This window comes from Notamacropus eugenii, chromosome 6 (assembly GCF_028372415.1).
Source record: "Notamacropus eugenii isolate mMacEug1 chromosome 6, mMacEug1.pri_v2, whole genome shotgun sequence".
Taxonomy (NCBI): Eukaryota; Metazoa; Chordata; class Mammalia; order Diprotodontia; family Macropodidae; genus Notamacropus; species Notamacropus eugenii.
The window spans coordinates 38,452,726-38,470,579 of record NC_092877.1 but is presented as its reverse complement, the minus strand read 5'-3'; the positions used below and the strand labels follow the sequence as shown (position 1 = coordinate 38,470,579).

The following is a 17,854-nucleotide window of genomic DNA, read 5'->3' as shown; positions in this document are numbered from 1 at the left end:
CATGTGAGGAACCCTCTAGCATTTACACATGTGCACGCGTGCACATACACACACACATACATACATACATACACACACACACACACACACACACACATCCCTTTCCATCTTCCTCTTGTGTTTTGTCTTCCCCCATTAGAATGCAAGCTTCTTAAGGTACAAGGACTTTTCTTTTTCTTATTTGTTTCCCCAGCACAGTCCCTAGTACATAGTTGGTGCTTAATAAATTTCTATGTATCATATCATTCCTGAAATGCATAGTCAAAATTATTGTGTTCATCCTTAATTGCTGAAGAAGACCACGCCATCAGAGAAATGATGCCATGACTTGCACTTGACTTTGTTTTGAGTGAGGGAGGGCTGTGCAGGTCACCAGCCTCACTTCTCCTCCAGAGCCATCTGAATCCAGTGGCCAGATATTCATCAAGATGACTGGAGATGGCCCAGGATGCACTGGGAGACCTTGGCTAATACTCAACATGTGGTCTGACCAAGACAGTATATAACAGGGTTATCACCTGCCTCATTCTGGGCACTTGATCTCTTTTAATGCAGCGTAAGATTGAATTGTTTTTGTTGTTCTTTGTTGGGGTGGGGGGAGGTGTTATTTGTGTGGTTGGTTCATTGGTTGGTTTTTGCTGCTGAAACACTATTGAATCATATGGCTGATTTTTAATCTACCAAATAAAGAAAAGTAAAGAGAACAAGCAAACAGAGGTACAGAGGAAAGACAGTTTTGGACCTCAGTTTCCCTTTCTGTAAAATAAGAAAGTTGGAATGGATGATCTCTAAGCATCTAGGGAATGAGTCTTCACATACTGACCTGTTCAGGGACTGTGGTTCCTGATTTAAGACCAACTACAGAATTCAAAGAGGCCAGTAGATGTCAGCACAGCTTCTTAGGTGTGACTAAAATGAAAAAGGCAGTTTTGGCTGCTTAAACAAAGTCTTCTCCATTAAAATCCCTTCTCATTATGAAAAAGTTGTGACCTAATAATCCAACTCCTCCCCACCTCCCCACTGCACCCTGAGAGCACAATGAGTTTGACCCATACCTAACTAGGAATCTCCTCCACAGCATCCCTGACAAGTCGCCATCCAGTAGATCTTTGAATACCAGCAGTGATGGGGAGTCCACTGGCTCTTAAGGCAAGCTGGGGTCTTTTTGACAGCTCTAATTACTGGGAACTTTTTGTTTCTGTTGAGTTAAAACCTTCCCTGCCCCAGTTCCCATTCATTTCTTCTCTGTGAACTCAGAAGGCAAGCAAATAGAAGGAAGGAAGTAAAGAAAGGAAAGGAAAGAAGGAAGGAAGGAAGGAAGGAAGGAAGGAAGGAAGGAAGGAAGGAAGGAAGGAAGGAAGGAAGGAAGGAGGGAGGGAGGGAGGGAGGGAGGGAGGGAAGGAGGGAAGGAGGAAAGAAGGGAAGGAGGGAAAGAGGTAAAGAAGGAAGGGGAAGGGAAATAAGGGGGACAGAAGGAAGAAAGAAGGAAGGACTGAAACAGAGCAAAGAGATTCAGTCTATGTCTCTATCCCACTTAATGTGGGAATGCATAACAATAGTAATCATATTTACATGGTGCTCCAAGGACTATGAAGACATTTACAAGAAGAGACTTGCCCAGGGTCATAGCTTGAAAGTGCCTCGGGCTGGATTTAAAATTAGACCTGCCTTCCTGACTCCAAATCCACTCTATCCAAAAAGTCCTGGATTGTATATGAGATGGGAAATTTGAATTAGCTGCTCCATCACCAGGTCTCAGTCCTCAGGTGGCTCTCATGTGAGCATCTCACAGCAAGGAAGGTGATTTTAGACTTTCTTTGTCATGGTCCATTCAGTCTTCTTACTCAATTAGAGTTCCTCAGAGGAAGATCCTTGGATGGTCCTCCTAGACCTCCAGGTCAGCTAGAAGGCACATGTCGAGTGCCCTTTGCATTCTTTGTACCTTTTCTTGCTTCATAGGGGGAGCAGGGAAAAGAAAGAGGTAAGCAGTAATAAGATACTCTATAACATCACCATCTCATTTGCATGTGAATCACCTACAACATCAGCAAACTCCTATTAGTCACTGGAGTTTCTGCAAGATCAATTTCTCTTTGCTTTTGTTTTCTTCTGTTTAAATAGAAGCTCCAATTCAACTTGTCTCTTGAGTAAGACTTTAGTTAAGTAAGGTGAAAAATAACATTTACACTAGTTCCCATGGTTCATGTCCATCTCAGTTCTATCTGCCTTCCTGGAGACCCTCATCCCTTGCTAGCTCCCACTGTTGCTCCCTGAGATGAAAAGCTTACACTATGAGAAGCACTTGAGAACTGAGACCTACTGAGAGAATGGCAAATGCCCAACTGCACTTTATAGGCAATTTTAAGTTTTTCTCAGGGTAATTTTGACTATATTAGAATTTTAGTTTTTGTTATAATTTTCAATTGTATGTAACTCTCCATGACTCCATTTGGAGTTTTCTTGGCAAAAGTTCTGGAGTGTGTTGCTATTTCCTTCTCTATGTCATATTACAAATGAGGAAACTGAGGCAAACAGGGTTAAGTGAGTTGCCTGGGGTCACACAGCTAGTAAGTGTCTATGGCAGGATTTTAACTCAGGAAGATAAGTCTTCCTGACTCCAAGTCTTGTGCGCTATCTCCTATGCCACTTAGCTGCCCACTGCCCACCACTTAAGAAACAGAGCTGCATTGGTGGTCTCTAAGGACTGTAAGATTCTGTGATTCTCTGCTTCCATGGGATTCAATAGTTACAGGATTCTAATCCTCAAGTCACTGGGCTCCTGGAGGCGCTGAGTCAAGGAAGGATCCTTTCCATTCAGGACTGTTTCTAAGGATGTGTTTGGGTGTGAATTGAGAAAGTCCTAGGATTACAGAGATGTTCTGAGCCTTCTCCAACAGGACATTGAGAGAGCAAATCAGAGAGGGACCATTTGGACCAGGTCCCCTACTTTCAACAGTAGGAAGAAAAGTCCCTTGACTTTTGGTCTTCACTACCACAGCTGACTTGGCCAACCTCTGCCTGGATCCCGACAAGAGGAGCCTGAGCTTAAGACAAGGGACCCCTGATTTCTCTGAGGAGTGAAGCTTCTCTGAGACCTGCTCATGGAACATTGAGAGAGACGCTCCAGTTCTTCCTTAATTACTTTCTAATTGGAAATCTATTTTCAAATTTAGAGTTAAAAATTCAAGTGATTATTTTCCAGATCTGTTCAGCAGGGAAGTTGTGTGAGCACTCAGATCTGCCAGAAACAGTTAATTAATACCTAGCTGTAATAAACAAAGACTCCAGAGGTCATCAGTTCCCACAGCCCAAGAAGGGTGAAACCTGAAGGGTTGAGGAGCCTCTTGCTTGTGACTTGTTCCCAAGTAAGGGTTCTTGAAGGTAGAGGCCAGTATGAGCCACGTAAGAATCAAGCCACTCCTTATAACCAGAATTGATGACACACCATCCTTGAGGCTGGCCCGGGTGGTGAACCAAGCTGAAGAATCAAAGGTAGCCAACCAGATCAGAGTGTACGAGAAGGTAGCCAAGATCCGATGCTATGAACTGGACAGGGAGATAGAGGCCCTGCAGAAGTTTTTGGAGGAAGTGAAAATGACCACTGGCTATTTAAAAGACAGTTCCCTGGTAAATGTGTGGTGAGAACTGAGGGAGTAGGGTGGCATGGGGGAGGGGCATTTATAAAGGCCAGGCTCCACGTTTAGGCTGACAGCAGTCACCACCCAGAGGCACCAGCTACGGGACAGCAGCACCTTCCACTATGAGAGTCCAACACAGCCTTCATGGCTTACCAGAGTGGGCAAAGATTCTCCCACGCAGAACTAAGGGTTTACGGAGAGTTGGTGGCAACTCAAAGAATATAATTTGACTAATTCAACAAACCTCAGTGGAAAGCTTTTTTGGGGGGATGCCATTTTTGTCGCTGCTCCTCTAAGCCTAATTTCCAGGGCATGGTTGAATAAGCTCATCCATTATGGAGAATCTTGCTCCTATTCATATACTGAAACTTAAAGACCTTTTGACCCTGGTCTGGCATCTCTGATAAGTGACACCCCTAACCCATGAGGCAAAATTCCCAAATGGGTCAAAGAAAAGAATCAACGGGAAAGTTTGCCCTTGTGATCAAAGAAGGTCAAAGAGCTGCATCTGTCTTGCCTTTCTCCATTATTTTCATAGCCACGAATTCTCCATTCAAAGCCTTTTTCTTCCACTCTGTACTCTGGTGTTGGTAACATTCTGTTTCCTCCCCTTATCTGCCTCAGCCTCAGAGAGGAAACTTCTTTTAAAAAATCTACATATAGTATGCAAAAAACACATAGAAATAAAAAATATATAATAGAGTGCAATGTGTCTTATTTTATGTTAGAAAGATTAAATCTATTCATCTCAATATTTTTAACACATCCCCCAAAGGCAGTTTTGTGGTTGGTGGTTAAGTTTCTGCCTATACTACATATGAAGAAACAAAAGGAAAAAATAATAATAATAGCTAACCTTTTTATTGCACTGAAATTTACTAAGTGCTTTACAGAAGTTACCTCATATTAACTCATGACAGTCCCTATAGGGTAAGAATTGTGATTAGAGCAACATGGTCAGGCTTGTACTTCAGGAAAATCACCAAATGGATATATGATCTTAGTATTAAAGCTTATACTATAAAACATTAGAAGACAAGCAACTCACCTACTTCTCACAATTATGGATGGGAGATGTATTTTAAACTAAATAAGGAACAGAAGCAATTGTGAAAGATAAGGTAAATAACTGATCAAATGAAACTGAAAAACACACAAAATTAATGTACCTAGAATAAAAAGGGAAGTGGTCAAATTGGGAAAAATATTTGTATCAAATTTCTCCAATAAAGGCCTAGTATCCAAGATATATAAACAACTAAAAAATATGTACATGACTGATAACTGTTCTCTAATAGTTAAATGACCAAAGGACATGTACAAATGTTTCACAAAAGAAGAGCTAAAAGTATTAGAAAACACATAAAGGAACATTCTTAATAAGAAAAGAAATACAAATCAAAGCAATCTTAAGATTTCACTTCACACTGAAAATTGGCAAAGATAATAAAAATGGCCATAGTCAATGTTGTAGGGTTTGTAAGATTATAGACACACTAATGGTTGGTGGAGCTGTGGTTTGGTGCAACCACTTTGGAAAGTAATTTAAAATTATTCAAACAAAGTAATTAAAATATTTATACCCTTGCTTCAGAGATCTCATTCCTGGGCTCATATCCCAAGGAAGTCATTCATAAGAAAGTCACCATATACACTGAAATATTTATGGCAGCATTTTTTGTGATAGCAAAGAATTGGAAACAAAATAGATGTTCATCAATCGGGGAATGGCTAAACATACTGTGGTACATAAATGGAATGGAATACTACAGTGCTGTAAGAAATGTGTATATGATGAACATGGAGAAGCATGGAAAGATCTATAGAAACTGATGCAGGATGAAATAAGCAGAGCCAAGAACATAATATACACATTGCCTACAACAATGTAAATGAAAAGAACGATCATTCTCCCCAAAAAATCAAAGGTAAATGCAACAAAAATATAAATATCCAATGTGACTTAGAGGAAAAAATATAAGATATCCCAACCCATTTCTTCAAGGATGTAGGAGGCTCACAGGTATTACACATTACACATTTTCAGACTTTTTCAGTGGATCATTATGTTGTACTGATTATATTTCCTCTTTCTTTTTTTGTCTTTACTATTTGTTAGCAGTTGGTTAGTAATCCTAGTAGTAGGGTGGTCCTCTGGAAGGGAGAGGGATACTGAGGAAAACTATAATGATGTATAAAAATGAAAGGCTTCAATGACAACTTATTTTTAAAAGGAGACAAATTGGGAAATATAAAGGTAAAACTGACAAGATTTGGTAATTGATTGGATAAGTGGATGTGGAATGAGGGAAAAGTAAAGGGCTGATGATAACACTGATGTTTTGAGAATCTGGATGACTATAAGAATGGTGGTGACCCCACCATAAGTTGTCTGGAAGATGGCAGAAAGCTAAAGAAATGAGACGTGGGATCCACAACACAATCCATCCATGCTGACTCATACTGTGTGACTCACTCTGCCCTGCCCAAAATGAGAAAGGGGGTAGCAGGATTCATACTCACTGGTATCTGCCCCCAAGTGCAGAGCTAGTAAGCTAGATGCCAAGGGGTAGTGGCAGGATACTTCCAGAGCTACTGTAGAAGTTATAAATAAGGGACTCAGAAGGGGGAAATTTAAAAGTCTGCACAGAAGATAGAGGGGAAAATAAGAGTAGGAGTGGCTGTGTGAGAGTCAAGCCCTATGATTGTATTCAACTTGTCTTCCCATCCTCTTACTGATCACATAGATCTAAATCTGAGTCTTCAGTCCTAGTTGAACTGTGAGCCAGCCACTTAAGGTTATTGAGCCTTGACTTCCTCACCTGTAAAATAAGAATAACAAGGGGCCAAGAAGGTAGAGGACTAAATTTATGATCAAATTTACTACTTGTATTTGAATCCAACCTCAGATACATTAGCACTTTGATCCTGGAAAGTCACTTAAGATTGCTGAAGCCTCAGTTTTCTCCTTCTGTAAAATGGGGATGATAATAATTGCACCTAACTCAAAGGGTAAAGGAAGGATCAAACAAAAGCATACACACTAAATGTTTTGCAAACCACAAAGTGCTATATAAATGGTAGCTACTATTATCGATGCTCATAGTAGCTACCTCAAAATGCTTTGGAGAGAACCCACTGAAATCATATACATACAGCACTTTTACTAGATTGAATGAGCTCTTTAGAAATTTCAGCTAGTACTGTTCTGCAGTGGTGTAAGGAAGGGAAATGAAGGTGAGAGAACTCAGGATAACAAGTTTTAGTCATAGGTGACTCAGTCACTGCACTAAGGGGGACAAGCAATGAGCATGGGCCATATTGGGTCTGGACTGCTAATAAGATAGAAGACATAGACTGTACGAGCCCCAGCAAACTTTGTAGAAACAACATGAAGAAAGCCTGCTTTTAAATAGTTTTAAATAGTGTTGTGTGGGATGGCTCAGGTCCCTACATAAATCAATTACTCAGAGGCCTCTCAAAGTGATGACAGAAAAGTGATTTATTCGATTCTCAAGAAGCGGGGCTTACCTGTAGGAGTAAGAAAGCCGAAGACAAAGAACAGGACAGTGATTTATATAGACCCTAACTCAAGTCCCTCCTCCCCCCACTGACCATTATCCTCATTAGCTGAGAATATGGTCTTACATTCTAGACACGAAATCTAACCAATCCCTTTTGAAATGAAGACATCGAGGAATTATGTAAGTTTTGTCCAATCATTGAGACCCTAATACACTACACAGTTTTATATCCTTATATGGAACTATTCTATTCTAAAAATATTGTAACCTTGAGCCTTTAGGCCTTACCTCACCCCTGGGAGAAAAATTACAATCTGAGGAGTCTTCACTAAGTCTATCCCACTCAGTGTCTTCAGAGCTACCCTGATTTCTGTGATTTCCTTTGGAAGTTAATATCACTCTATTCTGCCTTTCTCATTTTCTCCCTCACTCTTGTTTGCTTTCCCTCTGTTTCCTTGCTCTTTCTCCTCTCCCCCTCACTCCCTTCTCTCCCTCCTTTCTTCCCCATCCCTCTTCTCCTCCTCCCTCTTCTGTTTCTCGTTCTGTCTCTCTCTCTCTTTCTCTCTCTGTCTCTCTCTCTGTCTCTGTCTCTGTCTCTCTCTGTCTCTCTGTGTCTCTCTATCTATCTATCTATCTATCTATCTATCTATCTATCTATCTCTCCCTGTCACAAAGAATGGAGAAACAGTATAGCAGTTAGTGTATGGTTGGATACAGGGATGGAAGATAGGAGATCTTTTATTTTCTCTGCAATGTGTGTGTATGTGTGTCTGTGTGTGTATATGTTCCAGCAGTCCTTCTTTGGTTTCCATGGCACTACGCTCTTCCAGTTCTCCATGTACTTGTCTGGCCAGTCTCCACTGCAGGGACATTGCCCCTCTCCCATCACTAACTGTGTAGTTCTCAGCCATGTGGACTAAAACCCTCCTCTCTCTTTTAGTACATAGTCACATGACGTCTCCCCAATGGACTATGAGTTCCTTGAGAAAGAAGACTATTTTTCCCTTTCTTCATTCACCCAGTGTTTGACATATGCCTAGCACATAGTAAGTACTTAATAAATACTCATTGACTTGACTAGGGATTCTTAACCTGGCGTTCATGAACTCTTTTTTAAAAAATATTGTGATAATTATATTTCAATATAATTGATTGACTTGTTCATTTTATGTATTCTACACACTGAAAAACATTAATCTGAGAGGCAACATCTATAGACTTCACCAGGCTGCCCAAGGCAACACTAGTTCAAAAAAATTAAGAAATTCTGCCTTATACTACCTCCAGTGGGGATCCCGTTGGCTCCCAAGGATTGAAGTGTCATCTCCATACAGATGATTCACAAATATACATGTTCAGGCTTAATTTATCCCCTACACTCCCGTACCACATTACCAACTGTCCACTGAATATCCATCTACCTGGATGTCCTATAGGCACCTCAAGATCCATTCTATTTTTCCCCAAATTCATACCTCCTCCAAACTTCTCTGTTTCTGTTAAGGGTCCATCCTTCTTTCAGTCACCCAAATTCACAATCTTGACTCTTCCCTCTTCCTCATCCCCACACCCCACATTTGATCAATTACCAAATACTGTCAGTTCTACTTCCACAAAATCTCTCCCTTCCCTCCCCCTCTCTATACTCATACAACCTCTCCTCTAGTTCAGAATCTCATCATCTCCTTTTTGAACAATTGCAATAACCTTGTGAGTAGCCTCCCTATTTCCAGGCTCTTCCTTCACCAATTCACACAGTTTTGACCAAGTCAACCAGCAGCAGTTCTCATCACTCACACAAGGACATTCAACAATCTCCATTGGCTTCCTATTGTTTCACAATACAATATAAACTTTTCATTCTGTCTTTTTAACCATCCACTCACATCTCCATCAGTTTTTATTGTTATCTTCCCTCACTTTCATTTCAATCAAGTGGATTTGGTAATAGTCCCACATACCCAACATTCTCTCTCTTACCATCGCTACCTTTGCATACTGGATCTCCCATGCCTGGAATGCTCTTCCTTCTCACTTATGTCCCTGAGGAATCCTAACTTCCTTCAAAGCTCAACTTAGATGCTGCCTCTTACACAAGGTTCTTCCTCATTCCCTTTGTCAAGTTGTCAGACTTCTGTCCCTCTTCAAATTCCTTTGTATTTATTTATCTGTGTTGTAGGTCATAGCCACTCCAGTACCACACACACACACACACACACACACACACACACACACACACACACACACACCCCATCTCGTAACATTTAGTAAGCTTCTTGAAGGTAACTGTTTCATTCTTGTCTCTGAAGCCCCACTGTGCCTAGCACAGCGTCTAGCAGACCCTGGTGCTCAATAATACTTTCATTGAATTGGGGAGGGTGGGTGGAGGTTGAATTATTCATCCACATCCTTAATCTGATTCAACTGACCCATGGAAGAAATGAAGCCGTCAATATTCACCCTAGGTTTGATGGCATCTTTTCATTCCTCTGTCAAAGTTTGTCCTTGCAAAGTTTCTTTCATAATAACCTTGATTTGAGGTGGGAGGGGAGTTGCAGGCAGGGTCAGCAAAAACTTTCATGTCTTTTGCTTGAGTCCCCTCTCCTGTTTTCAATTTCCTTTTCTTCCACCTCTTCTTTTGCTTGTTAACATAGCTTCCTATCCATGGAACACCATCTCTTCATGCCACATATTTTGAGTGTTACAAAGAGATATTGTTAAAAATGATGGTAATTATAGTTTGGTTTAATATAGCTCTAGACAAGACGAGATAGCTTCCCAGAAGACAATGTCTTCTATCAGAGGATCTCACAATGGGAGAATAGGCGTCATTTTTGCTCTCACTCTTTTGAATGGGCTTCTTAGATCTTCGCCTTCTGTTCTCTATCACATCTTACATTTCTTACCTTTACATTTGAAAAATGAACTGACTTCTTACAAGCAGACACATCTGTCTGCCGCCCCCAGCCTTTCCCAGCTGGGAGCAGAAAACCCAAAGGGCTCTGGAATTCGCCATGCTCCCTGTGACTTCGCTGACCTCCCATTTAGAGGATGCCACTCTGCCTGCTACTTTAGACCTGGCTTTAGAAGTCGTCACATGGCTTAAAAATAATTGGCTGACATTATCTCCTGCTAAATTTATATCCTTTTGACAGGTGGCATGATAGAGAGGAGAGCGGGAGAGAAAGAATGAGAGATTGAGAGAGAAGAAAGAGAAGGGAGGGAGGGAGGGGGAGAGAGAGATAGAGAAGAGGAGAGCAGAGGAAAGGAGAAGAGACGAGATGAGAGGAGACTAGAGGAGACAAGAAGAGAGGGGGAGGGAGCAAGGGAGGGAGAGGAGAGGAGGAGAGAACGAGGGAGGGAGAGGGAGGAGAGGGAGGAGAGATAGAGAGGAAGGGAGAAGGAGAAAGAGAGGGAGAAAGAGAGGGAGAGGGAGAGAGAACCAGAATTTCTAGGCTCACTCCTTTTTATCCTGGAAGTTCAACCCCAAGAAAAGGGTCAACATAGCCTCAGGGGCACCCTTCAATAAGCACCAAGAAACTTCTGCATGAAGCTTTTCCCAATCCCTCTTAATTCTAGTGCTTTCCACTCTATTTACTATTTCCTTTTTATCCTGTATATAACTTGCTTGTACATAGCTGTTTGTATGTTGTCTCCTCCATTAGACTGTGATTTTTTCATGGGCAGGGACTGTCTTTTTAAATTAATTTATTTATTTTTAGTTTTCAACATACATTTCCACAAGATTTTGAGTTCCAAATTTTCTCACCATCTCTCCCCTCCACCCACCCCAAGACACTGTGCATTCTGATTATCCCTTCCCCCAATGTGCCCTACCTTCTATCACACCTCTCCCTTCTCTCATTCCCTTCTTCTCTATTTTCTTGTAGGGAAAGATAAATGTCTATACCCCATTGCCTGTATATCTTATTTCCAAGCTGCATGTAAAAACAATTCTTAACATTCGTTTTTAACACTTTTGAGTTCCAGCTTCTCTCCCTTTCTCCCTCCCTACTCATCCCTACTGAGAAGGCAAGCAATTCAATATAGGTTATACATGTGTAGTTATGCAGAGCACTTCCATAAAAGTCATGTTGTGAAAGACTAACTATATTTCCCTCCATCCTACCCTGCCTCCTATTTATTGTATTCTCTCTTTTGACCCTATCCCTCCTCAAAAGTGTTTACTTCTAATTACCCCCTTCCTGTCATTTGCCCTCCCTTCTATCATCCCCCCATACCCTGCTTCTCCTCTTCTCTCCTACTTTCCTGTAGTGTAAGATAGATTTTCATATCAAATTGAGTGTGCATGTTATTCCCTCCTTAAGCCAAATGTGATGAAAGCAAGCTTCACTTTTTCCCTCTCACCTTCCCCCTCTTTCTCTCCATTGGAAAAGCTTTTCCTTGCCTCTTTTATGTGAGAGATAATTTGCCCCATTCTATTTCTCCCTTTCTCCTCCAAATATATTCCTCTCACCCCTTAATTTTATTTTGCTTAGATATCATCCCTTCCTCACCCTGTGCCCTCTGTCTATATACATATATATGTAATCCCTCCAACTACCCTAGTACTGAGAAAAGTCTCAAGAGTTATAAATATTGTCTTTCCATGTAAAAATGTAAACAGTTCAACTTTAGTAAGTCCGATATCTCTTTCCTGTTTACCTTTTCATACTTCTCTTGATTCTTGTATTTGAAAGTCAAATTTTCTATTCAATTCTGGTCTTTTCATCAAGAGTGCTTGAAAGTTGAATTGTCCATCTTTGGTCATTGAATGACCATTTTTTTTCTCCTGAAGTATTATACTAAGTTTTGCCGGGTAGGTGATTTTTGGTTTTAATCCTACCTCTTTTGTCTTCTGGAATATCATATTCCAAGCCCTCTGATGCCTTAATGTAGAAGTTGCTAGATCTTGTGTTATCCTGATTGTATTTCCACAATATTCAAATTTCTTTGTGCTGACTGTTTGCAATATTTTCTTCTTGACCTGGGAGCTATGAAATTTGGCTACAATATTCCTAGGAGTTTTCCTTTTGGGATCTCTTTCAGGAGACAATTGGTGAATTCTTTCAATATTTATTTTACCCTCTGGTTCTAGAATATCAGGGCAATTTTCCTTGATAATTTTTGGAAGATGATGTTTAGGTTTTTTTTGATTATGGCTATCAGGTAGTCCCATAATTTTTAAATTGTCTCTCCTGGATCTATTTTTCAGGTCAGTTGTTTTTCCAATGAGATATTTCACATTGTCTGCTACTTTTTCATTCCTTTGGTTTTATTTTATAATTTCTTGATTTTTTCATAAAGTCATTAGCTTCCATCTGCTGTGTCCTAATCTTTAAGGAATTATTTTCTTCAGTGAGCTTTTGGGCCTCCTTTTCCATCTGACAGATTCTGCTTTTTTAAGACATTCTTCTCATTGACTTTTTGGATCTCTTTTGCCATTTGGGTTAGTCTATTTTTTTAAAGCATTTTGGAGTCTCCTTTAGCAAGTAATTGACTCATTTTTACTGATTTTCTTACATCACTCTCATTTCACTTCCCAATTTTTGCTCTACTTCTCTTACTTGATTTTCAAAATCCTTTTTGAGCTCTTCCATGACCTGAGACCAATTCATATTTTTCTTGGAGACTTTGGATAGAGGAGCTTTGACTTTGTCTTCTGTTTGCATGTTTTGGTCTTCCTTGTCATCAAAGTAAGTTTCTATAGTCTGATTCTTTTTACGGTTTTTCCTCATTTCCCTAGCCATTTATTTGAATTTTCAGCTCTTTGTCAAGGTATTCTCTGCTTCCATTATGGGTGGGGTGTATATGGTCAGCTGTTCAATCCCCCCACAATCTGTGGGCCTAGAGCTCCAGAAATAGTGGCTGCAGCTGCCCCTGCTGCTGCTGTACCTGCTGTGGGTTCCTCTGCCCCCTCCTCTCACTGCTGCCCTGGGACAGCACCACTCTACTCTCTTACACAGGTCCCACAGAATTTTTCCACTGACCTTCCAATTTGTACTCAATGTTTTGGGGTCATGCAGTCTGGAAACCACCACAGGTGTGAGAGATTTAGTCCCTCCAAGGCCTACTCAGGTCCCCTCTGTGCCAGCACCACCCACACTGGACTGTGCTCCACTCCCAGCACATGCAGATAAACATTTCCCAGCCACCTTCCAGGCTGTCTTGGACTGGAGATTGGCTTCACTCCATCATTCTGTGGGTTCTACAGCTCCAGAATTTGTTTAGAGTCATTTTTACAGTATTTGACTGGGCTTCAGGGGAACACTCTAGAATGTCCATGCTGTTACTCTGCTATCTTGGCTCCACCCAGGGACTGTCTTTTGTCTTTCTTTGTGTTCCCAGCATTTAGTACACTGCCTGGCACATAGTAGGTGCTTAATAAATGTTTATTGAGTGACCTGTTATTGTCTTGGGTGATTGTGGTTCCAAACCCAAGACCCTGCTCTTGGGGAATCTTAGGAAAATTACCACCAATGTGACAAAACATAGTAACTGCTTTATAAATCCTTCCTTCCTACATGACGACATTAATGATCCTTCCAACTGCTATTGCCTTTGCTCTAGAGTATCTTGTATTTTTTGCATGTACTTTATGTGTTTGTATACACTTACATATGTATCTGTGTGTAGATGCAATACATGTTGTCAAAAAAAAGAGAGTCTTAATTTGGGATTCCTTAAACTTTTCTTTAAAAAAAAAGTATTATAGCAATATAATTATTAGCAGCTAGATGGCACAGTAGCTAGAATGTCTCACTTGGAATCAGGAAAATGTGAGTTCAAATCTGTCATCAGATACTTAGTAGCTGTGTGACCCTGGAAAAGTCACTTAACTTTTGTATCCTTCAGTTTTCTCATCTGTAAAATGGGGATAACAATAACCCCCACCTCTCAGACTTATAGTGAGAATCAAAGGAGATAACATTTGTACCTTCAAACTTTAAAATCCTGTATAAATGTTAACTATGTGTTTCTTTTTTCATAATAATAATAGCTAACGTTTATATGGTGTTTACTATCTGCTGCACTCTACAATTATTATCTCATATATTTTATTGTATACATTTGAAAACATTATTCCAGGAATGGATCTATAAGCTTCACTAGACCATCAAAGAGATCCACAACACAAAACTTATGAATTCTTGTTATAGAATGTCAGTGTCTTGAGGGCAGGTTCTCCAGCCTCTGGGACACCTTATACCCTCTTCTCTATCTCTTATAAGCAGATTTAACCCCCAACAAAACTGTAAAGTCCCCAGACCTTGTTTTGGAAGCCATTTACCTCCCTCTTTGTGTTCTATTCCCTTTGCAGTGAACTGTTTTCACCAGAGCTCACACTCATGATACCCTAGCTTCCCAGATCACCAAAGACCCAGATCTGATGGATGCATTTAGAATGAAGGTGCTGGGCACTGTAGCTAGGGTCTAGCTCTGCTCACAAGTGAAGTTTAACCAGCAGGTGGTGATAAAGGGTCACTTGGAGTATTACAGTCAGTGATTGGAGATACACAGAAAACCTGTGATGAGAACTAGTGCATCTAACAAATGAAGGTCAGCTTCCTAAAATGAGTCAGGGTAGGATCGGGATCAACGTGTACTGACCAAGGAGCATGCAGCCCCGGAGTGGGGAGAGTAGGCGGAAGTCAGTAATGGGAGTCCTATAGCTGACAGTGAGGCACGAGTCACACAAGATAAACACAAGTGGGTGAGAGCCTTTGAAAATGTTCCAGAAGTTTTCCTGACCTGTTCAGGTGGAGAGTATTGATCCAGCCTTAAAAAACTCTCAAGTTTTTTCTCCTTCAGGTAGACAGAGGCCTCCAGGTCAGTTTCATTCCCAAGAAGGGTGGCAATGACGGTCCACCTGGGCCACCCAAGACCCCCAGGGAAAACCCTAGAGTCTGGATTGGGGGAGACGGAGACATTCTGAATTTAGGGACCCAGAACCCATGACTCCTATCTACTAACCAGGAAACAGTCTGGAAAAGTCAACTATGTTCATGTTTGGAAAGAAAGTTCTTCACCTTAATGAATCCATTTCTTTTGGGGGTATTTTAGGCATCCATGGGGGATAGCTTTGCTGCCTTTCTGGTGCTTTTGAAATTAAATCATACAATGGATTACCTAATCTACTTACCCAGAAAATCCGAATTTAAGAGACATCTTCCTGCACTTGGGAAAAGTTCTGCTGTGAAGTTTGGGCAAAAATATGAACAGCTCTAGCTGTGGGTCATCCAGTGACTTTTTAACAGAACAGAGCAAGAAAACGGGGGAGAAGGTATAGGAGGGCAGACCACCTCAGAGTCTGAATGAAGAGCCAAAGATGGATCAGCATAGACTCACAGAATGTTCTAGCTTAAAGAATGTCTAGTCTGAGTCCTTTGGAAAACATGGAAAACAATGTTCAAAGAGATTTTTGTGAAACCAATTGAGCACAGAAAAGAGAAAAACTTTATGAACCTCTCTGCCTCTATCCCAAAGTCAAAGGTTCCACTTCCAGGCCACTGTCCTCCTCCTCCTCCAGTTTTATTTATCAATGGGTAGACAAATGTTTAACAATTAGCTCTCCAACACTTTTCAATTTAATATGAAATAACTGATATTTTATCCATTGCTTTCCTAAGTCTAGACAATGTACAATATAATAATCAAAACCTGAGTTGTAGCGTCTGCTGATTTCTGAACCATAAAACCATCACACTGAAAATTTAACAATCTGCTCTTGCTAGCCAGTATGAGCTACCTTGCATATATCCCACCAAACCCCATATGTATGCATGAGATCTGATCCTCTAAAATAACACCTGAGAGTGTGCTTCCTTCCCCCTCCTGAATGTTGGCTCAAGATTCTAGAAGTCCCAAGGAAAAAATAGATTTCTGTACTGGTTTTCAGGTATCATTCAGAGATCCATATATCTATTGCCTGGAAAAAATATACATATCCACAAAAACTAATGCACTCTAAGGTTGTCATGACACAGCTGTAGGTTAAGCAAGACCTTGATCCCAGAGAAGTGAAATGGAAGACTTTATATGTACCATAATCAGAAAATTCAAATTCAAAATTTCCATTTTCCATTTGAGATTTCCTCCTCAAACACCCCCACCTCCAGAACACTCAGTATTTAATTTAGTCTAAACAATGGCTACAGTTTTAGAAAGAGTACAATAAACTACCGAAATACCAGGTGGCAAAAATATTTGAGATCTACAGTATAAAAAATGTGGCAAGATTACATTGTAAATATCACAATTGCAGAATAAAGTGAAATTATCCACAGTCCTTTTTACCCTATTAAACATTTCGATGTCTTCATCCAAATAGTAATAGAAGTTTTAAAAAATGCTCCAGAGGGGAGGATGGGCATGCATTTATGTTATCTCTAGACTTAACCCACTGTCCTCCTGGTCAGATAATAACTTAGTATAAATAGTAAGCTGGGGGCTATAACAGAACATGTGTATATTTCGGAGGAGCGGGGATTGGAGGCTCCGTGATGCTAGTGGTATAGGAGGATGGCTGGTTGGTTTCTCTTCCTCTTCTCCCACCTCTCCCCTTCTCATACAAAGCTCTCTTCCATGTTCGCACACAGGAGGAAAGAGTCCACCAGTCGTGGCTTGACGAGTTGCTGGAAATCAGTGTCTGGGAGGCCTTCTGGGCAGACTGCTGCCAGGGTACGTAAGGCAGCCTTACAGAAAAGGAAAGAAAAAATTCAAGGCTGATGAGAGAGAGTTAGCAGTTAACTGTCCATTCTGATGGGTTATTTCTCCTAATTGCCATAAGCATCCCATAAGACTCCTGGGTTATCCCAGCTAGATGGGATTAGTATTTTTTGTTTTATCTACTGTGTGCCAGTACTGGGAACACAAAAGACAAAACGAAAAAAACATCCCTTATTCTCAAGGGGTTTGTATTCTACCGGGAGGAATCTGCATGTACAAAAGTAAGTAAAAACAAGATATATGCAAAGTAAATGCAAAATTGGCAGGGCAGCAAGGTGGCACAGTGGATAGAGCATCAGACCTGGAATCAGAAAGACATTTTGAATTCAAATCTGGCCTCAGATACTGTGTGGCACAGCTGTGTGACCTTGAGTAAGTCACTTAACCCTGTTTGCCTCAGTTTCTTCATATGTAAAATGACCTAGAGAAGGAAATGGCAAACCACTTCAGTATCTTTGAAAATATTGGGAGTCACAAAGAAATAAAGCCAAAATTATTTCAGAAGGATGGAGAGCACCCATAAGTGAACAGGAAATCAGGAAAGACCTTCAAGAGAAGGCACTTGAAATGGGCTTTAAAGAAAGCTAGAGATTCTATGAGGCAGAGGTGAGAAGGAAGAACCGTTGCGGGGGAGCATAACCTGTGCTAAGGTATGGAGATAAGAGGTGAGATATCATGAATGGGGAATATGAAATAGGTCTGTCCTATTAAGATGCAGTGTATATCAACAGGAGTAACATCTAAATAGTTTGGAAGCTAAATTAGAGCTAAATTCTGAAAGCACTTTAAGATCCAGACAGATGGCCCTGTATTTCACTCTAGTAATAAGGAGGGACCAAAGTTTCCTAGGCAGAGGAGGGACATGATCAGCCCTGGCACCATAGAATGAACACTGGCCTCGGAATCAGGAGACCTGGTTTTGGGTTCTGTTTCTAACACCAACTAGCTGGGAAACCTTGTGTG

The 17,854-nt window shown here is 40.7% G+C and overlaps 1 protein-coding gene and 1 long non-coding RNA gene across 4 annotated transcripts in view; one reads left to right on the top strand and one right to left on the bottom strand.

The window, feature by feature from the left end:
- The first annotated feature begins 1,065 nt into the window (after nt 1–1,065).
- Nucleotides 1,066–16,912, top strand: LOC140510733 (uncharacterized). Its single transcript, XR_011969355.1, has 2 exons — nt 1,066–1,149; nt 16,762–16,912. It is a non-coding gene; the product is annotated as an uncharacterized lncRNA (long non-coding RNA).
- INSC (INSC spindle orientation adaptor protein) overlaps nt 15,733–17,854 on the bottom strand; it is a 161,413-nt gene continuing 159,291 nt past the window's right edge. For all 3 annotated transcript variants that reach the window (XM_072619554.1, XM_072619553.1, XM_072619555.1), the window contains one exon: nt 15,733–16,857. In XM_072619554.1, coding sequence (XP_072475655.1) covers nt 16,729–16,857 — 129 coding nt within the window. In that variant the 3' untranslated portion in view covers nt 15,733–16,728. The remainder of the gene's footprint in view (nt 16,858–17,854) is intronic.